The 22,256-nt window shown below is 38.9% G+C and overlaps 1 protein-coding gene across 1 annotated transcript in view; it reads right to left on the bottom strand.

Moving 5' to 3' along the window:
• The window catches only part of USH2A (usherin), an 801,896-nt gene that overhangs the window by 19,183 nt on the left and 760,457 nt on the right, over window positions 1–22,256 (bottom strand). The window contains exons 64-66 of the mRNA XM_050780502.1: window positions 5,154–5,363; window positions 3,121–3,359; window positions 2,114–2,322 (exon numbers count right to left, since the gene is read on the bottom strand). Coding sequence (XP_050636459.1) covers window positions 2,114–2,322; window positions 3,121–3,359; window positions 5,154–5,363 — 658 coding nt within the window. The remainder of the gene's footprint in view (window positions 1–2,113; window positions 2,323–3,120; window positions 3,360–5,153; window positions 5,364–22,256) is intronic.

Here is a 22,256-nt window from a genome sequence, read left to right as displayed (position 1 = left end):
AGTTCAGATCACAGTCTATATGAATGGTATCCTGGAATTGCAGTGCACAGTTCATAGTCCTGCCTCAGTTTTCTCATCTGTAAATTTGGATAATAATAGTACTTATTTCATAGGCCCGTTGTAATAAGTATTTGTAAAATGCTAAAATTCTACCAGGAACAAACAAGTCCTCTGTAAACGTGATCTGTTACTAACATCCTGCCATGTTGTTGCTCAGACACATTAAGGTCCTTGTGTGAGACATTGGTCTTTTATGAATGCATAATTCTTGCTTTTAAAATTGGCATAATATTCAATGCCAGATAGAGTATGTTAGGTAAGATTATAATCTGACATAATCTTTCTGGAAAGAAACAGGAAATTAGTATTCAAAGCCTTAAAATATTAAAATATTTGATGTATTAATAGTAAATTATATTTGTCAAAATTTAATTTAAGAAGATAACCAGTCATTCAAAGATCTGTTCACAAAGATTTTTTTCATCATATTTATTAAAGGGAAATTAAAAAAGAACCCAAATGCCCCAATTAATTTATATATGGAATATTGTATAGCCATTAAAATTGGTGGCTAAAGAGTTTTTTTAATGCCATGGGAAATGCAAATAAAATAATGTCAAACAAAAAGCCGATTATGAAATTTTAGTTATAGTATCTCAGCCACATAGTAAAAATTATGCATAGAAAGGAGATTAAAGGAACTGATTATGCCAAATATTAGTAATGGTTGCCTCTGGGTCGGGGGATAATACGCAGGACCAGCTTTCTTGGCATGTGAACTGTGCGGCTGCACAGGCCTGTGACGCAGAAGAGTCCTGGGCTTAGCCTGATGCTCTACTGCTGCTGTCTTGGAATTCTTCATGATTTTTCAGCAAAGGATTCCATATTTTCATTTTCCCCTGGACTCCATAAATTATGTAGTGGTTCTGATAAGTACTTTTTTATTCTTAATCCTTTTTGTGTTTGCCATTATTAAACAATAAAAGCATATACCTTATAAGATCTAAGTTATAGTCATATATCTCAGAATGACGCTTTGATCAAGACTGCAGAAATGATGGTGGTTCCGTAAGATTATAATGGAGCTGCCCTGTACCACCTCTTATTTTATTTTATTTTTTTGAGATGGAGTCTTGCTCTGTTGCCCAGGCTGGAGTGCAGTGGCGTGATCTCGGCTCACTGCAACCTCTGCCTCCTGGGTTAAAGTGATTCTCCTGCTTCAGCCTCCTGAGTAGCTGGGATTACAGGTGTGTGTCACCATGCCTGGCTAATTTTGGTATTTTTAATAGAGATGGGGTTTCACCATGTTGGTCAGACTGGTCTCGAACTCCTGGCCTCAGGTGATTCATCCGCATTGGCCTCCCAAAGTGCTGGGATTACAGGCGTGAGCCACTGCGCCTGTCCCTCTTGTCTTTTATATCAGATTTTTTTCTGTACCTTTTCTATGTTTAGCTACACAAATAACCATTGCGTTACAATTGCCTGCAGTAATCAGCACAGCCACATGCCTATACAGGTTTGTAGCCTAGGGGCGGAGTAGGCTATAACATGTAGGTCTGTGCAAGTACACTCTGATATTTTCATGACACTCACCTAACGATGCATTTCTCAGAACATATTTCCATCGTTAAGTGATGCATGACTGTATTATATAAAAATGTAAGGAAGCCCCCAGTTGATTAGTTGATTGTGCTTTTCTTCACTCAGTTGCCCTTTTGCTTTCCCTAATAGTGCTATGTCTCAATGCTTTCTGGACATGCTAGAGACTATGCCATGTAATTTACAAAGAAAAGGAGTAGCAAAACTGTTTATAAAAATGATCTATCAGTGTTTGCTCACTTTCTTTCTTCCCATTGATCATTCAACTCCCCTAAATTTGTTTTTACCCTATCCCCACATGAAAATCCTTCCTAAATCTGCCCTTGACTTCCATATTATTAAATCCAGTAGACATTTTTCCTCAGTAGTCATCCTCATCAATGCTTCAGTAACATTCAGTGTTATTGAGCCCACTCAATCTGTTTTAAAAAGTGGCGTCCCCGATTTTCAGGACAAGCTTCTCCTGAATGCCTTCCAATCTCTCTGGCTTGTGGTAGCAGCCACTTGTACTCACATTCTTTTTGGGTGGTGAAGTTGATCCACTCGGAAGCTGTGCTGCCCACCTCGTTGTGTGCCACCACTCTCAGTTTGTACGTGGTGTAGGGCTGGAGACCTCCAAGGCTGGCTTTCTGTCCCAGCCCCATGTACTTTGTCTCTATTTGGCTGGGAGTACAGGGGAGGGCTGAGTCAGGAGGGCAAGCCACGTGGAGTTGGAGTTCATAGCTAAAATGAGAATGGATACATAGAGTGAAGATGGGTAATGGAATTAGTTTAACTCTCTCTTTTAAAACTGGTTCTATTTTGTGAGGAGACATTTTGTTTTCATAGACTACAGGCTCTTTAAAACTTCCATTTGCAGAAAACTGCTCTCAGAAACACTTTATGTAATGTTGTTGGAAACGAGCAGCAGATGTAACTAGAGAAATGATAAGAGAAGTCACCATCTACACGCACATTGCTGTTTACCCAGCAACTAGCGATCCTTGTTGGTAGAGATAAGACATTTCCCTCTTTTAAGAGAAGAGACATGAATGGTTCTTCTCTTTTTAGAACAAAGACTTTTTTTTTCTAAATGATTTGAGTCAAGTGTCTTCTTTTTTCTTTCAAACAGTGGTTTATGACAATATTTTAAATTAGATCCGGGCAATTCTGATCTAACTGTGGAGGTGTCTTATGTTCCAGTGAAGGCTTGTAGAAGGAATGCTTCCAGAAAACTATTAGGAGGAGGATATTGAATACAAACACATTGCATTGTCTTTTTAATGTAAAGCTTATTTTGTTGTTCTCCTTTCTATCATTAGCTGCTTTTATGATTTAAATATATCGCAGGTAACATTACCACTCAAATCAATTTATTTGTCTACTTTGCTATAGATATCTATTCAATGAGCAAGTCCTCCCTGGGGAGTGCTGGGTAGCTATACGAGTTTGTAGCCTAGGGGCGGAGTAGGCTATACCATGAGTTCATCAGTCTGTACACATGCCTTGTTAGTTTATTCATCCTTCCGCCTGACCCACTACCTGTGAATGACACCATTGGGGAACATGGGGGGACTCCACTGGAAGGAGGCCGTCCTTGAGGCCAGCGTCTCGATATGTGGAGAGGACAGTCCTGACGGTGGAGCAGGATGGGTTCTCAGTTCAGCTGTCGGTCCTTTGCTGCAACAATTGAAGCAGGTGCAGGCCTCAACTCCAATAGAGTAGTTAGTGAAGGCTTGAAGGCCATGGAGAGTCTGCTGGGTGGCCATGCCTTCAGATAGCTGTGGGAGGAAAGAGGCTAGATGAGGCAGTGTCAAACATTAGAGGTGTTTGATGAATGTTATCGGATCCCACCTCCTATGAATGCGGTACCACGCCAGGCACTCTGGGAGACGAAACATGGCATTTAACATGGCATTTATCCTCAAAAAATTACCAACCCCGTTAGAGAGGTATGACAAATAGGTGAAAAATTTGATAATGTAACCGTTAAATAGAAGTTTGAGGTAGCAGGATGGAAATCACAAGGCATAATATTATCGATTATCTATCACCTTAGAATGGTATTAGAAAATGGCATAGAACACACAAAGTGTTGATCAAAGTCTTTTCAAAGAACAAAATCTGTTTTTCTATTATATGTCTAGCAGCATTCACCAAGGTCCATATTCTGCAAATGGTTACTTGCATGCAATTCCTCAGTCAAAAAATCCTTTCATATCTACATTAAAATCAGGTATAAGTATTGGAGAACCTGAAAATCTCTTCCTCTGAGGGTGTTGGTTTGTACAAAATATCATAGTCTTCTCTCAATCATCTTTGTAGGATTATAAACTTTTTGGTTTATTTTCAGCAAATTTTTAACCTCATTGTGGTTTTAATAAGTACTCTTTGGAACAAGAGTTCAGAAACTGGAAATTAATTTTCATGTTGACAAAAAGAATGTATGATTAAGAAGAGCTGTTAAAAAATGCATACAATGCACTCCAAATATAAATTATTTTAGTTTATTATCATTTTATAAGCATGGATAATCAAGGGTTGATTGTATTTACATCATCTATATTTATTGAATCCAAAGCCCTATAGAAAATATGCTAATATTCCTTTAACATTCAATCCAAGCCTCCCTGTATGCAAGTTATCTGTTGAAATTATGTTTCAATACCTGACACTCTGGTATCAGAGGAATTCTCCACTCTTGCCCAAATTGTTCCCTAAATTGATCTAAATAATTTATAGTGTAATACCAGGACCTGCGCAATCTCTATACAATGTTTGTGTGAACAAAGTATTATAATCTCCACTTATTCATGAGAAACTTGAGAGTGACACAAGCTATACCACAGAGACAAGGGTCTTCATCCTGCTGGCTGCTGGTCTCTTCATTTAAATAATGCAGGAACTGGTCTAGTGGATTCTTAACATCGCCTCCAGGAAGTGGCTTGGCTAACGCACAATGTGAAAGACTAGTTCCCTGAGCAATCTCTCCTGTCTCCCAATGTGCCTCAGACGTGTTAATGAACAAACAGTGGAGTTAGGGCTGTGCTGATGGAGCTGCTCTGCTCTCTCTTCTAAAGGGTTAGAACTTTCTTGAATTCACCAGAGGAATGAGAGTTTTCCATGTGTTATTAGAGATTTGTGCATGTCAAAATAGAGATTCCAAGGATAATCTTTGCTCTATTTTGTCTTTTTCATACTAACATTTACACCACCAATAATTACAATTTGCCGACTTCTTACTATGTGCCACCACTCTGTTAAGTGGTTGATCTATTTTCTAATTCAATTAAATTAGTTTGATTGTTTCTAAAGTCTTGGTTTCTTAGGTTTGTGGAGTCTTTAATACCACCTTTAGCATCTCTCTCCCTAAGAGTTTACATACTTTCTGTATGTTTCCTCAGGGTTCACTTTTTCTTCTCTGAGGGATCTTTGTGCTACTAAGTTCACCATAGGGCAATTCAGAATAGAAGGATAAGAAAGATGGAGAGAAAAATAAAAACGTAAACACAAGGGCTCCATGGTAATGATTTTTAAAAGTCAACCAGTCCTGGGTTTTTAGCTCTGTTGCTCACCACTGTCTCAGCCCCATGAGCGCTGCTGGAGAACAGCCTGTAGAGACTGACGATCCCGTTGGGCTTCTTGGGGGCACTGATGTTGACCACTGCTTGGGTAGAAGAGACTGCATGGAACGTAGGGGCTCTGACACCTTCTGGTGGGGCTGGCCCGGTTCTGCACCACGTCCAGCTACTGGGGGCCTTTCCTGCAGAATTCACTGCCCAGACCTCCAAAGAGAAATCAACAAGACTGTCAAAAGCAAGATACCCTCAGGCTGGGTGGGGGGAAAAAAAAGAAAAGAAAAGAAAAGAAGAGAAAAAAAAAAAGACATTGGCAACCAAAAGCAACTAAACACAACAGGAAGAGATAAACTTTGATCTTGCAACTTTGTAATCACACAGGAGAGCAGGCTCTTCCTTTATTATTTTTATTTCTTGCCTTTTACCTTTGACCATGTGAACACAAAGGGGGCCATTTAGGATTTCGGAATGCAGCCGGTTGATTTAAGCCTAATGAAAAAACTGCTCATCTCTGTGCGGGAAGTGGAGTGATTTTGTCAGCTTCTGCAAACTGGATGAATCTGCAGACTACATAAAACTCAGCAATTCTTAAACATCATCCCCACCAAATCTGCATGAAAATTAAATTTCCTTTCATCAAGGAGGGAATAAACATATGGAACGATGTATAATCTTATTTATCAAGAACCATTTGTATAATTAAACACGAATATCCTAAAAGGTTGCCTTAGGTCGTCATTTGCATGAGTAAGTAATTTGTAGAATGTCAGGTACAATAGACAGAGTAGATGGATGTGTGAATGTATAGGGTTAAATTAGGCCCAATAATAGCCAACTACACAGTGATCAATCAGAATGATAGATCTAAATGGCAATACAAGAAGACTGTCTGCGTGTTTAGGAGTAGTAGTATTCCTTAGTAAGCTTTCAGGTGAAAGTCTAACTTCAGGACAATTTTTCTCATTGCATTTCTTCTACACTATGTATTTTCTAAAAATTTGCCCCTGAGCTTTTAAAGACAAGTCTGAAAAACTTGTTTGATTCTACAGTACACACATTCCAGGCATTCAGTATTTAAAAAAAAAAAAAAACCATGCAGAATGTTCAAAATAGGAGATATTTGTGGGGGAAAAAAAACTGTCAGAATACTTTGCAGTGAGAGTTTAGTTTCATTTTTGTTTACTTTGCTTTTGCATCAATAATATCTTCAAGAGAAGAAACATTAGAGAGATTTTTAGTAGTTAGGTCAAATCCTATCAGTAGTTTTCATACTTTTCTTTTTTTCCAGATTCCTTTGTGAAAGTAAATTTTCTGATGTTGAATTGTTTTCAGGTTGCTGTCAAATGCAAATCTCCAGCCCCTTGCTGATAGGATTGCCAGGAGCCTCATTTTTAAAAAGAGACAACTAACCTACTTACATAGACACACCTGCTCTTTTTAGAGCTTGGATACATCCTCTCATCATTTGCATAATAATCACTCACATTTGTATAAACTCTACATTTTACAAAGCACTTTAACTTATGTCAGCTTATTTAGTCCTTACAATGGCAACCTTGTAAGGTGAGTGGAGAATGTATTACTAGTCCCCTTTTAAAGGTGAAGAAATTGAGGCTCAGAAAATTTCACTATCTTGTTCAAGGTGACAAAAGTTACAAGCACTGAAATTCTGCTCTCCAGTGCCTGTTTCAATGAGCGGGGTTTTTGATTCTGTATGCCATCCGTATGCATAAATAAAATACTCAGAATCGTGAAAACTTAACGTCTTGTCCATAGACGAATACCTTCAATTCTAGATTAGGTAAGGTGTCTTAGCTTGCAAGGATGGCTAGACATGTACAAGTTGTCTTAGGTGAGGGGGGTTTATTTTGGTAAGTATAGGGAAGTAAGGAGCTAGCAATGGGAGAGCCAGATTTCATGGAAGTTAGAGTCCATCAGAATACAACTGCAGCTGCTCTGAGTCCCCTCAGAAATGGGTGAGGTCAGACTTACAGTGGGGAGGGGAGGTGGAGGTTATTCACGAAGAAGTCAGATTTCAGGGCTGGTGAGGAGGGTCCCTGTCTCCCCACTCTGCCCCAGAACAACCACTTTTACTGCAAATACCTTTCTGGGGAAGTGGTGTGGGGGACACCTATTATTGCATAATGAATGACAAGATTTGAAAAAATATTCTTGAAAAAGGAATACAAAGTAAGGTACAAATATTGATATGACGTTTTTTTGCCAAGAGCAGAACTTTGATTGGTGATTTAAGGGCAGGCAGAATTTAAAGTCAGGTTACAATGGATGGGGAAGAAAATGAGGAAGAAAATGCAACTAGGTATAATAAAAGAAAACTTCAACAACTTGCCAATTAATTACTGTGCACCAATAGGAGATGGAAGTAGTACAGGCATAGGGTGTTGAAAGAAAATGAGATGAAATAAGCATAATTCCTAGAAAGTGCTCAGCACAGTTCTGGCTCTGGCTTATGAACATTAACTTTTCTTTCATTTTCAATGTAGATATAGAATCATAAATACTATTAAGGCTTTTTAATGGTAGTGTTGTAGATCATACTAAATCTCAGCCTTCTTGTGTTACGTGAACTTCTACTAGGTGGAGTTCTATTTCCAAAATGGGATTTAATCCCTGGATTTTAAAAACACTTGGGCCTCAGTATTATAGTATTTTGCTGTATTTCTTGGAAATATTCCCTTTTAAAACCAGGCAACTCAAAATTCCCCATCACTAATAGGGAAGGTACGTAGGCTATTTTGTCTTTGGCAGGAGTCCTTCATAATACATTACTCTTTTTCCTAGACTTTCTTTTTACTATTCAATCAATTAGAGATCAAAATAGCATTCATATAAATCAACATGCTTATGCAAAGCAGGATCAACCTATTTACATGAGCAACTGTGAAAATGAAAACAGTTAGAAAGAAGAGAAAGCTGACTGAGATAATGAAGCATTATGAATTTCACAAAACTTGTACCACGAGGCAGTGTCTCTGTTATATCAAACCACTAGGAGAAAAGGAAAAAAGAACCTGTGAATAATATTATTTTCTCTGCCTCCTTCTGTCTCTCTTTGTCTCTATCTCTGCTGAGGCAAAAACGTTCTTTGTCTAAAATATCACTGTGGATTTGTGTCTATGTCCGGCTAAGCAAGAGATAAAAGTATTGAAGTGTAGTTCAGGGTCCAGGGTAAAAATACTAACAGATAGTGTTTATGATTCCCACTCAGAAGCAGTGCCCCAAGATTTGAGTCTGTCTTTATAAGGCGGAGAAAGAAGCAGCAGAGATCCTGCATGGAAAATTTTTTAGCAATATGTCCCGATCTTTTAGTTGTAATGAACCCGTAAAAATCAATAAATAAAATATCTTGTGATCACACAGCTGTGTATTCTCTTTCTTTAGTGTGTGAGCTCCTAGAAACATGAAAGAGTTATTATTGGGGAAGAAAAGCAAGTAAGGCTTATAAATTCCATGGCCAAGAGAAAAAAAAGCCAAGATGTTCTTCATCTTTGATTTATTCAAGATTATCTTTATTCCTACAGTGTTTAGACTGAACATATTTATTCTTTGTTATTATTATACTTTAAGTTCTAGTGTACATGTGAACAGCGTGCAGGTTTGTTACACAGGTATGCATGTGCCATGTTGGTGTGCTGCACCCATCAACTCGTCATTTACATTAGGTATTTCTCCTAATGCTATCCCTCCCCCGGCCCTCCACCCACAACGGCCCTGGTGTGTGATGTTCCCCTCCCTCTGTCCATGTGTTCTCATAGACTGAACATATTTATTCTTTTATAATAAAAGATTAAAGATGATTAAAGTTTCTGCTGAAATGCATTATTATTTGGGTTTGGTGAACACTTTCACATGTGAATGAGTGGATGCACACACAGTTATCACTGTAAAGTCAGAAACTTCCCCAGCTGTTAATAATGAAAAGTTAGGACTGACTGACTTGGTTGTTTTATTTCTCTAAGGCTTCTGTTGTAACCATGAAAAAAGTTACAATGTAAAATGTCATAGAAAACGTAGATTACTTTTAAAAGCATAAAAACTATAATTGTTTAGCCACAAATTCTTTAATTAACTAGAAAAATGGTAGATTAATATGTCCATTTTCAATGGAATTTCTGTTTTCAATGTAATATATTTTTAAATCCAACTAGAGACTATTACCATATTTATGCTTGTTGTTCATTAAAAAAAATGAAATTGTTATTTTATTTACTCTTTCCTACCCCAAAGGACTAATTACTGTATTTTGCCTTAAAAATTTTTAATTACACAGAGTGTCAACATCTGCCACTAAGCTGCCATAATCACGTTGCTGTGAAAACAATGAATTTAATCATTTGTTCTCTCTTGAAAATTGCCTCTTTGAGAGAAGTCTTTGTCAAAATATATTCCTTAGCCATGATCATCAAAGTGATTTTGGGTACCTGTATCAGAATTTCTGGTGACAGGACCTTGGAATTTGCCCTTTCAACATATTTCCAAGTGATTTTTACACCCAATATTATTTGAAAAACACAAAGGTCTATTCTTTGTAGAACCAAGTACAGAATATAGGCACTGTACATTTTCAATTTCAATTTATGTTATGTCTCTTTAGAGTGATACTTTGCATTACCTTTGTCATTACCTTCAGTCATTCAAATAAACACAATAAATGTATCTTGGAATATGTTACAATTCAATAATCATCACAGAATTAATTACTGTGTTTTTTCACAGTTCCAAACAGAGCTAGAGTTTACCGACTTTGTAGAACCACTTCTTGCCTCCTAATTTTCACTTAAGGTGTAATTTCTTGAAACCTTGATATTTCTAGAAATTGCTGAGTCTATTTTTGTTTTATTGCAGAGGAATATTATTCTAAATGCTCCCAATTTCTCTCAACCCAACATTTTTCCTTCTAATTTTATTCTAGGAGGAAAGCAAACATTTGTGAACAGAAGCATTGTAATGATTTTTGTGAATGGGAGAGAGAAGGGATCACCAGTCTACAGAGTATGGGAGAAGGGGAAATGTATCAGAAATCTCCCAGAGTGGTGGCCCCTTTAGATGCTTCTGTTACGGTGCTAGTTATTCTTTTCTCTCTCTCTTTTTTTTTTTTTTTTTTTTTTTTTTTTCTGAGATAAGAGTCTTGCTGTCGCCAAGGCTGGAGTGTAGTGGAGCGATCTCGACTCACTGCAACCTCCACCTCCTGGGTTCAAGTGATTCCCCTGCCTCAGCCTCCTGAGTAGCTGGGACTACAGGCACCTGCCACCATGCCTGGCTAATTTTTTGTAGTTTAGTAGAGGTGGGGTTTCACCACGTTGGCCAGGCTGGTCTTGAACTCCTGACCTCGTGATCTGCCCACCTCAGCCTCCCAAAGTGCTGGGATTATAGGCGTGAACCACCGTGCCCGGGCTGTGCTAGTTATTCTTTAGCACAATTTCCACACTTAACTTGTTGTTAAGATTGTTATCACATTCCTATGAAGGGGACAAATAGATATTAAAAAGGTCTTTCCAATACCTATATTGGCTAAACAAAGTAGTTTTCACCTTAATGCTTTGTCTCGCTCAATGTTGCATATCTTTCTGAAATAACCTTCCTTGGGACTGATGTTTTCCAAGTATTGTCTTAGAGCAAAGCTAAATTATTAATACAAATTTCAAGGGGGTTCCTGATGCATTTTTCCTTTATGGTATCATAAGAAAACCCCTAAATTGTGAAAATATTTTATGATTCTTTTGGCCAAGGAAATGCTACAAGACTTGTTCAAATCCAGGGAACATGCTTCATAATATATGGTTCCTGGATGCTTTGTATACGGGTCAGCACCAAGCTGATGTTTATTTGGTCTTACATTTGCTATTATTTTCCTTATAAAAATAGAATACAGGAGTAACCAAATTCAGTCGACTAGTCTTTTCCAAAAGATCTCTAATCTGTTAACTCCTAATGTAAGTGATGATGACTGTCTTTGTGCTTGGAGCAATTTGAGAGTTTGCTCTTTATCCAGGCTGCTTATGATAAGAGCTGTACTAGTAAAACTGTTAACTCTCAGAGGATTAAGAGAGGGAAGAATATCTGAGCTCTCTGCAACTTCTGTGAAACAGTAACATACTTCCTTGTGGAATAATGACAATGTTTGATTAAAAAAAGCATTTCAACAATTCTGAGGACAAATTTATGTCAAGAAGCTCTAAGGAGACATAATTGTTTATAAAAATTAAGGAATGTGAACATAATTTTGTAACAATTCACATCAGAAATAAACAAAAAATCTAGCATGAACAGCTATGCCAGTAATTAATAAGTAGAGTAAACAGGTTGTATGTTAACGGGCAAACAATTAAATTATTTGTTTCCTAGGGGCATGTAATGAGATTGTTATCACATTCCCATGAGGGGACAAATAGATATTAAAAAGGTCTTTCCAATACCTGTATTGGCTAAGGCCAACAGCTAATTCAATAGGTTCGATCAAAATCACTACTTCTTTCACTGCTCCTGATTTATGACTTTGGCTGTTGTTAGTCATCACTCATTGCAGTTTGCTTTCCAGTGCTCATAAATTATGCCTCATAAATAAAAAGATACAATCAAGGAAATCATATCAATTCATCTACAACCTTGGAGTATATTTTCCCATGGCAGTCACGCTAATGCCTTCTTAAAGGGTAGCGCTTGTCATAGGTTTTGAATATGTTTGAATAGCAATATGCCAAAATCTTCTTTGCCGGAATCGTGGTTAAAGAATTTTGACAAAAGAGACAATGCAATGAATTTGAAATTACATGATTACAAGATTGTTTTATTTCATGAGTAGCCCTGCAGGCTCCAGCTATGAAGGCATAATGTGCTGAAAAGCTCTATGTAGCTATTTATTTAACTGTCTACCTATCTGATTTTCTTTCACCATCAAATGGACGTTTCCTAGCACCTCTATTTGCATAGAACCTTGCTGGATACAATACAGTCACACTTTTACAGATATAGTCCCTGTATTCCAGGTTCCCTTCATCTAAAACACCTTGGATTAGGCAAGATAGAACCTGATTTTAATTGAATTCTAGGACCCAGGGGAAGAGGGTACAGCAGGACATTGTCTTGCTTTCTATGAGCACTTTTGAAGTTCAGAGACGTGAAGCTACTGGAAAAAGTATAAGACATTTCCCATGCTAGAAATGGGTGTCTTGTCACTACTGCTTCTCATACCACCTTGCTCTTTGGAGTCATTTACTACGTATGAATACGGTTCTTCTCTAATATCTGAAGAAGGGAAAACTGACCTAACAGTGGAAAACACTGAAATTAGCCCTGATTCACTTTTAACAATAAAACTAAATAATGAAAGTTTGGAGTTATCACATGCTATTTTTTATTGCTTATATATGCTCTCCCTAAGAGGAAACAGGAACCCAGCCCCATCCTGCTCTCATGGAGGATACATAAAAGTAGCTACTGGGTTTATTGAGCACTTACAGTTTTGTAAGTGTATTCTATGTACTAATTTTGCATTTTTCCTACCGACAATCCTATATGGTTGGTATTATTATCCCCACTTTACACATGAGAAAACTGAGGAACACAGAAATTTATGCAACTTGGTAAGTGATAAAGCTGGCCTTCCAATACAGATAGGTGATATAAAAGCCCAAGCTCTCTACCCCTTCCTACATAAGGCCATTAAAAAAAGGCCTGTATACACCTTCCACATGGTGGGCTGCTGCCCTGGGGAGCTTTTCACAGAGCCCTGCATGAACTGGCTTTTTCTGTGGAGGGTAGCCTAAAAGTGGGACAATGGAAGTTATTACAAACAATGTGACATCCATCTCTGCTGCCACTTATCACGCTTTGAGCAATATTGCATATTACACAGAAGCAAGTACTACTCATATATTTCATCCTGTTCAAACATGTGTAAATGCATTGAAATTCCATTATGTTCTCTACAATAATAACTATACCCTAATGGATATAGCATTAAAATATATATTTTATCCACAATAAGTTGCTAGAGGAAGCTAAGATCACAATCACCAATTACGATTAACATCTCCATGAAGGATAGTAAATTAGATAAGACTATTTATCATCCATGAATTCAACACATATTGATTGAGCCATTTCTACATGCCAGATGCTGTTCTATGAGCTGGGGATACAACAGTGAACAAGGCTGGCACTAACATCCTGGTGAGGGGAGGCAATCAATAACAACACAAATAAAATAAACAGGTAAGGATATATGCTAGAAAAGAAATGATGATATTGTATGGTGATATACGTAAGGTGATATAGCAGAAAATGGTTGACTTGTCCAGGAGGTTCTCTCAACAGGTGACCATCAAGCTGGGATACAATTGGCAGAAGCTCACCAGATGAGGATCTGAGGGAAGAGCATTCTATAGAAAAGAAGAGCATGTGCAAAGGCCTTAGGGCTAGATCCTCGAGAAGGCCAGTGTGGCTGACCTTAGTAAGTAAGGGCCAGAGAGCAATGGGATGAGGACAGAAGCGGACAAAAGTGAGGCCATGAAAGGCCTCATGGAACTAGAGAGGAGTTTGCATTTTATGGAATGGGGGAAGGAGAGTTTGCAGCGGGAGAGTGACTTTATTTGATTTTCATTTTATAAGAATGCTGGATATTGAACACCTTCTATGTATTTATATATTAAATCTTACTTTTTTTTGTAAGTGATAATACCCTAGCTTTAAAGTCAACTTATTTAAAGTTCACAGCAACCTTCCTGGGGTAAGTTTTTTTGTTTGTTTGTTTAATCTCAATTTTACAGATAAGAAAACTGAGGTTTAGTGAGTTCAAATTACTAGCTGAGGATCCAGAGTTGGTAATTCATGTAGCCCAGACTGAAACCCTAAACAGTCTGTCTTCACAGGGTCAGGAATTTGTGCTCCTGATGAAGGTGACTTGAAGAAACTGCAGTTCAGCAGAGCCACCATTGTACTTGGGGTCAGAAAGTCAGGACTTGAGTTCTGACACTGTTGTTTTTTGACTAGGTAACTTGCTAAGTTATTCAGGTTCCTGACTATGCTAAGAGATAACAACACCCACCCCACAGGACTATTTTAAGATTTACATGCAATAATGTTTCTAGAAATTTCTGAGGAATGGGGTGGGGGATGAATATATTTATAAATAGTTCCTCAATTTTTGAAAGTCCCAAAGCTACATGCAAATGCAATTTGGAGGTAACTGTTGGGGTAGAATTTAAGAAACTAGTCTTTGAACCTGAATCTTAAGATTCGAATTTGAGTTCTTCAGCTTATCAACTCTATATCTTTGGGCACGATACCTAATTTTTCAATGCCTCATGTTTCTCACCTGTAAAATAGTGTCAGTAATAACACCTATCTCAAATGGTTGTATGAGATTAAATTAGTTAATATGCATGCAGTTCTTAACATAGCCCTTAGCACACAACAAACCCTAAATAAATAATAGTGATTACTATCACATTATTTGTGTGAAAAGACAGGAGAGAGTGACTTAACAGTTTTGGGAATCTAGTGGGACTAGATAGCAATTCTGCAACTCACTTCTGGATTCTAGTTAGTTGTTATGCATTAATAAGATTGGAAAACGCTCCACAGCATTTGGAATTTAGCCCACACCTCCCTCTATATCTTTCTTCCAGGTACTTCTGTACTCTAGAACTTTGAGGGTTAGAGTAAATAAAAGCCTGGCTTTTCAAAAAAATTGCTCTACATTGAAACTTGTTAATTGGATGGCTTATTTACTTTGTCTTATTATTAGTTAAAATTTCTCAAAAAGTCCCCAAGCATGAACAAAAGGAAAAATCAGAGCAATTCAATGGATTTTTTAGAGAAAAGAATTTTATTACTGGTTTCCATTAGAAATATGCCTATAGGAATCAAAGAGAGAACTGTACAGTTTTCTAGATGCTTATGGGCATCTTAGTAATGATCAGATCCATAAACAGATAGATAAATCAATTAACAAGAAGAGGTTTCAACTATGCTTTTAAAAACTACCATTTAGAGCATCTGACTTATTTACATGTGTTAACATTTTTGTTTCCACCTGCAGATTGGATTGCTTCATATATCCTGAGATGTTTATTTACAATTTAATGGTAATATACTATTGGTTCAAGTACTTAAGTACAATCCTCCTTAAGTCTTCAAATTTACTTAGTGGTTTATCAATAATCGTAGAGTGACAAGCCAAAGCTGGCCAGGTGATCCTCTAGTCCAGAAAGGATTCTACTGGTGAAGGCATTGTTATATATTGGTTGAGGAGCAGCATCAATCTGAGTGTGGGGGATGAGCTGTTTTTTCCCCAGATCCATTCTCTGCCCTTCTCTGGCTTGCTCTGTACCCTGGAAGGCTGACTTTATCAGATCGCCTCACCTGGAATCTTTTCTTCGCTGGCTCTTTTCCATTAGGGTTTGATCAAAGGGAAGAGAGAGTTCAGATTCTTTGTTTCTCCTGCTCCTCTCCTTGGCACTGCAGGTTGACAAGGCTGAATTTCCTTTCAATGCCCCAGATTCTTCTGTTGTCCCTGCAGGCCTAGAGGTAACAGTTTCTGGCTCTTCCTACTTCCTGGGTACTTTAACATCCCTTATTGATTCTCTTAATTCTGCCCACACCTCCATAAATAGCCTCTTCGTTAAATTTTCTTCAAATACGCTTTGAATGTGCCATATACTTCCTGTTGAGATCCCGATTGATGCAGTGGAGAACATTTTGAACCATTACACAGGTACCAATAATAGTAGGTGGGCTAAGAGAGGCTTCTAAACATAAGGACGGAGATTTAGAAAGGCATTTCTTTTTGTAAGACTGAAGGAACAGAGAAATGGTGCCTCTTCGTGTGTCTGTGGAATGATTTTAGTCCAGTAGCTCTTTAGTATCAAGGTGCCACCTGTGCTGCACAAAACCATCTGGCCAGAGAGTAGAATAAGAGTGGCCTTTAGAGTTTGGTGTGGAAATCATGCTGTCCCTGAAGATGAAGAAGCTGCTTCTTCCTCCCTGGATCTGTTTTGCCGTCGCTCAGATCTTGCAAACATCAACAATTCCTAGTGATATTTTTATGGATACATTATTCATGGGCATCTTTATTTGTCTTATCAACTGTACTTTAAGTCCCTGAAGGGGAGAGTGCATGGATTTTAGCTTCCTACCTCAATCCTAGTAACTAGGTATACACTTTGAACATTGTAGGTGCCTAATAAGGACAGGTTATTAAATACTCAATTTACAGGATAAAGGAAAATCAGCAAAACACATCTCATCTTTTCCTAGATGTTTTTACAGGACCTAAGTTTCAGGTGATTTTGGGAGCCTTTGTTTTCACAGCCATCTGAAGAGCCATGAGGGCAGGCTGGAATTACACATTATCTACATTCAGTTGAAGAGCATTCTGTTGTGTTTCACATTTTATTTCCACCAACCAAGCTTCCAACACAGAGACAGGAAGATCAATATCAGCTTAAGTGAAATATAAATCTGAGTTGCATCTGCATGAGGGTGAGAATCAACCCATCTTCACCTGGATAACTTGTCCCAAAGGCACCATAAATACTGCCAACAATAGAAGCTTTAGAATAAAGTCCTAAGGGTCACCATGGGAGATGGAAAAAGAACAAAAAGAACTAGAGCATGCTCCTGAATGTGCTCACACCGACAGGTAGAAATGATCTCTTGTGAGTATGAAAGGCTTGATGCGAAAAATGATCAGGCCCCAGGCCTAGTGGCAGACTTCAGTTTTCTACACATGGAAATGTCCCGGTGGCCTTCAGTCTAAGCTGTGCACTCAGGCCCTAAGGTTTTAGAATAAATACACTGCCTGAGTCAGACAATATCAATAAATCATTTAAAACCTTGAGCCGTGGGAGTTGGGGTGGGCATGGGGAGCTTAGTTCTTGTGGGAGAAATTAACCAGACAAAATCCTCCATGCTGGTCAGAAATACGTTAGTGAGATTAATACCTAATTAAATGCAAGTCCAAAACCAAACAGAAAACCTGCTCAATATGTTTTCTCTAAATGTGGTATAGAAAAGGCATGGGATAAGGGTGATAGCAATAGAAAACAGGCAATACAAAGCAAGTAGCTAATTGCAGAAAAGTAGAGTCAGAGTATCAGAATTTGGAATTTTAGTCATGGGTATGTGGGTAAATTACTGTTTTCCTGAGAAGAGAAATGGCAAGGACAGGGAAGGTTGAACAGCCTAGTGGAAGGAGTATCATACCTTTAGAGGCAACTGTCTTCCTGATTAGAGATTTTTACACTCTAACATTTTATTAATGACTTGTTGATATAGACAAAAGATATGTCTTAACCTGGCTTTTTTACGGTCTTGAATGGAAGTTTCTCCTTCTTTTAACTAGTGCGATCCTGGGGGGATCGGATGGGGGCATGGACCCACTAAGTAGCAGGCATCCTACTGGACACACAGATTTCTTAGTTCTCATAACACACCCATTTTTTTTTAATGAGAAAAGTGAAGTTATCAGAAATTAAGTATCTTTCTTGCACAAGCTATGTGATCTGCACTCAGCTTCTTCATTTGGAAAACAGGAAGGGTGTGAGCATCCAGTGTGAAAGGGCACAAGGATTGTCAATATCTCACAGCTGTGGAGTACATTTTCCCCTAGTTGGTGTGTGTAGTGTACTAGGGCAGTTCTTGCTTCTGGCTGGAAGCATTTCCCACATACCTCACGCAGCCCTGCCTGTAGGAGGTGGGCCCTGTGACCGCACCTGCTCAATCATAGTCCTCTGTTCTTTTGGTTCACAGGAAGGCGGGTAGTCAATAGGATCAGTCAGAGTCCTGCACTTGGTTGACTTCTAGTCCTCTTTCCACTTTAAGGTGGATGGGCAATAATAATAATCATCATTATTGTTATATGGGTGAAGTGGTTTCTATGTATGAGGCACTGTTCCAAGAACATTCACATATTAACTCATTTAACCTCAAAGCAAGCCCATGAATCCAGTGCTATATCTATTCACATTTTGAAGATAAGAAAACTGATGCACAGAAAGGGCTTGAATCTGGGAGTATTAGTAGTGATTTCCTCAGATGCCTGGTGAGAGTGTGCAGAATGAAGCCAAATAGAGACGAGCTAAAATGGGGCAAGGAGGGAGAGAATGAATGAACCTTACAGCATTTGAGTCCTGCATCCTAGGTTTCCAGGGCCTGATGTTCATATCTTTTCTTTGGTTTCAACAGATTCCTTCAATGCCCTTTCCAGATGTGAGAGCAGAAACAATTCCCTTCTGTTTAACTTAGTTTACATTGCCTTTCTGTTACTTGTAGTGAAATAGTCATGATAACTTTTTGATAGTGTGGGTTTTCTCAGGAACATAAATGAGACTCATTGGTAGCTAACTAAAGAAAATTAGTTTATTATTTATTTACATTTATATTTTTTATATAGTTATAATTTTAAACAATATATTAGTAAATAAATATGTTAGGTTTCAATGAGAGACACAACTAATGATATTTCCATATGTCCATCTTGTTGATGAATAACCATATATCCATTTATTGTCTGAAGCTGATCTCATACATTCCCTTGCATCAACACAACTTAAAGCTAACTACCATTAGAAAATTCTGTTGCTTTGGGTCAGAATTTACTTTGTCATGTTTTACAAACTGTAGATTACAAAAACCAATCAAGAGAAGATAAAGTTTGATTAGAATTTCTAAAAATTATATGTCCATAGCTTACCACTAGTCTGCCCATAGAATATAGAGCTGGAGGGTGCTTCCCTTTATAGATGAGTGCTATGAACTGACTGTTTTTGTCCCCTCCAAATACATATGTTGAAGGCTAATCTTTAATATGATGATATGGAGGCCTTTGGGAGGTTATTAGGTTGCATAGGATAGAGCCCTCATGATTGGGACTAGTGTTCTTACAAGAAGAGAAAGAGATGAGAGGGAGTCCCCCTACTCTTTTCTCTTCCCTCCTTTTCCTCTCCATCTCCTTCCATCTGTCATATGTGGATATAAGGAGAAGACCATTATCGGCAAGCCAGAAGGTGGGCCTCACCAGATACTGAATCGGCAGGTGCCTTGACCTTGGACTTCCCAGTCTCTAGAACTGTGGGAAATAAATGTTTGTTATTTAAGCCACCCAGTCTATGATATTCCATCATAGCAGGCCTAACTTGTATTATGAGGAAACACCCAAAGAGGTTAATGTGCTCAAGGATCCAGAATTACTGAGAGAAGGAGTAGAAGATGTTGGTCTGTCTCCCTCCCACTTCTAACTAATTGCCAACAATTTGGTAGCCTATGGTGGGGGCTGGTGAGGGGAAGGCCTCTACAGTACCCCTGGCAGTCTTCAGACAGCTGCCACTGGCAGTAACAGTGAGGATCCCCTTCTGTGTTTCCTCCATAGCCCTTCTTTCCATCTGCTTGTTTGGGGACAGTGTTGGTCGGTTAGAAAGCAGCAGACTGCCATTCTGCGTGGGTTCCTTTAGCACTAGCCCTAAGTTCAGACCCCATGCCATGAGTCACAGAGTTTCCTCTAAGGCTGACCTGCTGCTTCTCAGTCACCCAGTCACGAGGCACCAGAAGCCTTCAGAGACCCTGAGTGTGCGTGGGCGCTTACCGCAAAAATCTGTCAAAGTGAGGAAGTTTCAGGAAAACTAATTAAGCCACTGACAGCATGATTCAGTGAAATGGGGGGTGGTGGCGGGCCCTATCAAATCCATGGTGAGTCATTGCCTTAAGCAAGAGTATGAATATGAATGCACAATTACTGAGAGCTATTCATTAGCCTCGGCTCACTCCCCAAAGGTAAAACCCAAAATGTCTTAACGGAGTAGAGTCACACCCAGGTCCCTCTTGAAGCCTGTGGGAAAAATATTGTCTTAATGTGCTGCTAAACCATTAAGAACTGCTCCACATAGAATGTGGAGGTTCACATTGCATGTATTAGAATAGCCCAATTTTGAAAGGGTTGAAGATAGAAATGACTATTGTCTTTAAAAAAGTCTTCTTGGATTTGTAAATGTTCTGTAGCACGAGCAAGCCTGTGATCTCTGTTTAAGGAAGAGGTCTGTGCAATGGAAGAATTTTATTTAGTACAGATGCATCTCATTTATGCATGGAACATACATTTACAGAGTTGTTTGAGAATTAGATTTTGATAAACTAAGTTGCATTCAAAATTCCCAGAGAACGTTTGCTTTCTAATGGAACCCTGCCCTGCACTCTGTAAAGCCACCAAGCCATTCTTGTGGAAAACAAGAAAAAAAAATCTTGCTAATTTTTTGATTCATATTTTAGATTTCACTGGCTTTATTAAAGCTAATCCTCCAGAGTGTTATCCTTTAGAATCCCAGAATTCTGGAAACTATGCTGAAATGACTCAAACTAGAAAAATCCCCTGTTTTAAATGATGGTGAACTTTACTCTTACCACCAAAGACCAGACCTCCCAAGTAACAATAACAAAAGCCAAATACAATCCATGAAGAAAATTAAATTATTTGAGTAGCTGAGACATGGACTTCATAGATAACATATTCTGTTCTCCTCTCTAGTTTCACGTAAAAACAATAGGACCTTTCTTTAGGAAAGCCAGGATAGACCAACGCCAATAGGCTGTCATCAATGATCATCATGTAAATTAGGCATTTGTGGAGAGATGGCTTCACTTATTTGGGCTATCTGTTTATGACAGTTTAGGCTAGTGATTCTCAACCCTGGCTGCACATGAGAATCACCTGGGAACCTTTTGAATCACACAGATGCCCGAATCCATCCCAAAATCAGAACTACAGGGGAGTGGGGCCTGGGTATCAGCAAGCACAATGTTGTGAAATTTCCCCAGGTGATTCTAACATGCTATCAAAGCTGAGAACCGCTGATTCGGAAAATCACGAAAATCAGGCTTAAGTAGCATAGCAGCAATGTCGCACCCTCTGAGGCAGTATTTCCAAAAAAAGTGGGTGGTGGACCATCCAGCCTCCTTATTAAAAATACAGGTTACTAGGCCGGGAGCGGTGGCTCATGCCTGTAATCCCAGCACTTTGGGAGGCTGAGGTGGGCAGATCATGAGGTCAGGAGATCGAGACCATCTTGGCTAACATGGTGAAACCCCGTCTCTACTAAACATACAAAAAACTAGCTGGGCATGGTGGCACGTGCCTGTAATCCCAGCTACTTGGGAGGGTGAGACAGGAGAATTGCATGAACGAGGGAGTCGGAGGTTGCAGTGAGCCGAGATCACACCACTGCACTCCAGTGTGGCCACAGAGCGGGATGCTGTCTCAAAAAAAAAAAAAAAAAAAAAAAAAATAAGTACAGGTTGCTGGGGTCCCTTCCCATTCCACTCAGGAATCTGCCCTTTGAACAAACTCTTAGGTCCTCCACTTGTACTGTAAACAGTGGGGATGCTACCTTTAGGGCATTCCATATTGAAGTATTAGTGAACACTTACAAGGTGCTTGTGATATCACATGGATTTTGCTCAACTTCAAAGGAGCTAGTTACCAAGCTGGTTACAAGAACTGTGGTGAGGTGAGTGACATTTGCTGCTCATTTAATTTCCCTCTTTGGTTTTCTGCAGTGAGTAACTCTCCCACTCTCTGTAAGTATCCATTTCTCCAGATATTTCCTGACCCTCCTGCCCATTAAAACTCATCCATCACTTTGGGGGGCCGAGGTGGGTGGATCACGAAGTTAGGAGTTCAAGACAAGCCTGGCCAAGATAGTGAAACCCCGTCTCTACTAAAACTACAAAAAAAATTAGCCAGTTGTGGTGGCAGGCGCCTGCAATCCCAGCTACTCAGGAGGCTGAGGCAGAGAATTGCTTGAACCCGGGAGATGGAGGTTGTAGTGAGCCAAGATTGCGCCATTGCACTCCAGCCTGGGCGACAGAGCGAGACTGTGTCTCAAAATGAAGAAGACGACGGAAAAAAAAAAAAAACTTATCCATGTGATACCCTCTTTTATCACTGGCCAACTGATGGAATGAGTTGATTTAGACTAGTGAAAACTGTCGTGTTCTTTTCACATAACTAAATTTTAACAACTGCCTTCAATGATTTAACTCAAAAACAGAAATGAGTACAATGATGTAACGTAGTATAGGAAGGTG

Source organism: Macaca thibetana, chromosome 1 (assembly GCF_024542745.1).
Source record: "Macaca thibetana thibetana isolate TM-01 chromosome 1, ASM2454274v1, whole genome shotgun sequence".
NCBI lineage: Eukaryota > Metazoa > Chordata > Mammalia > Primates > Cercopithecidae > Macaca > Macaca thibetana.
This window is presented reverse-complemented; position numbering and strand designations above follow the sequence as displayed.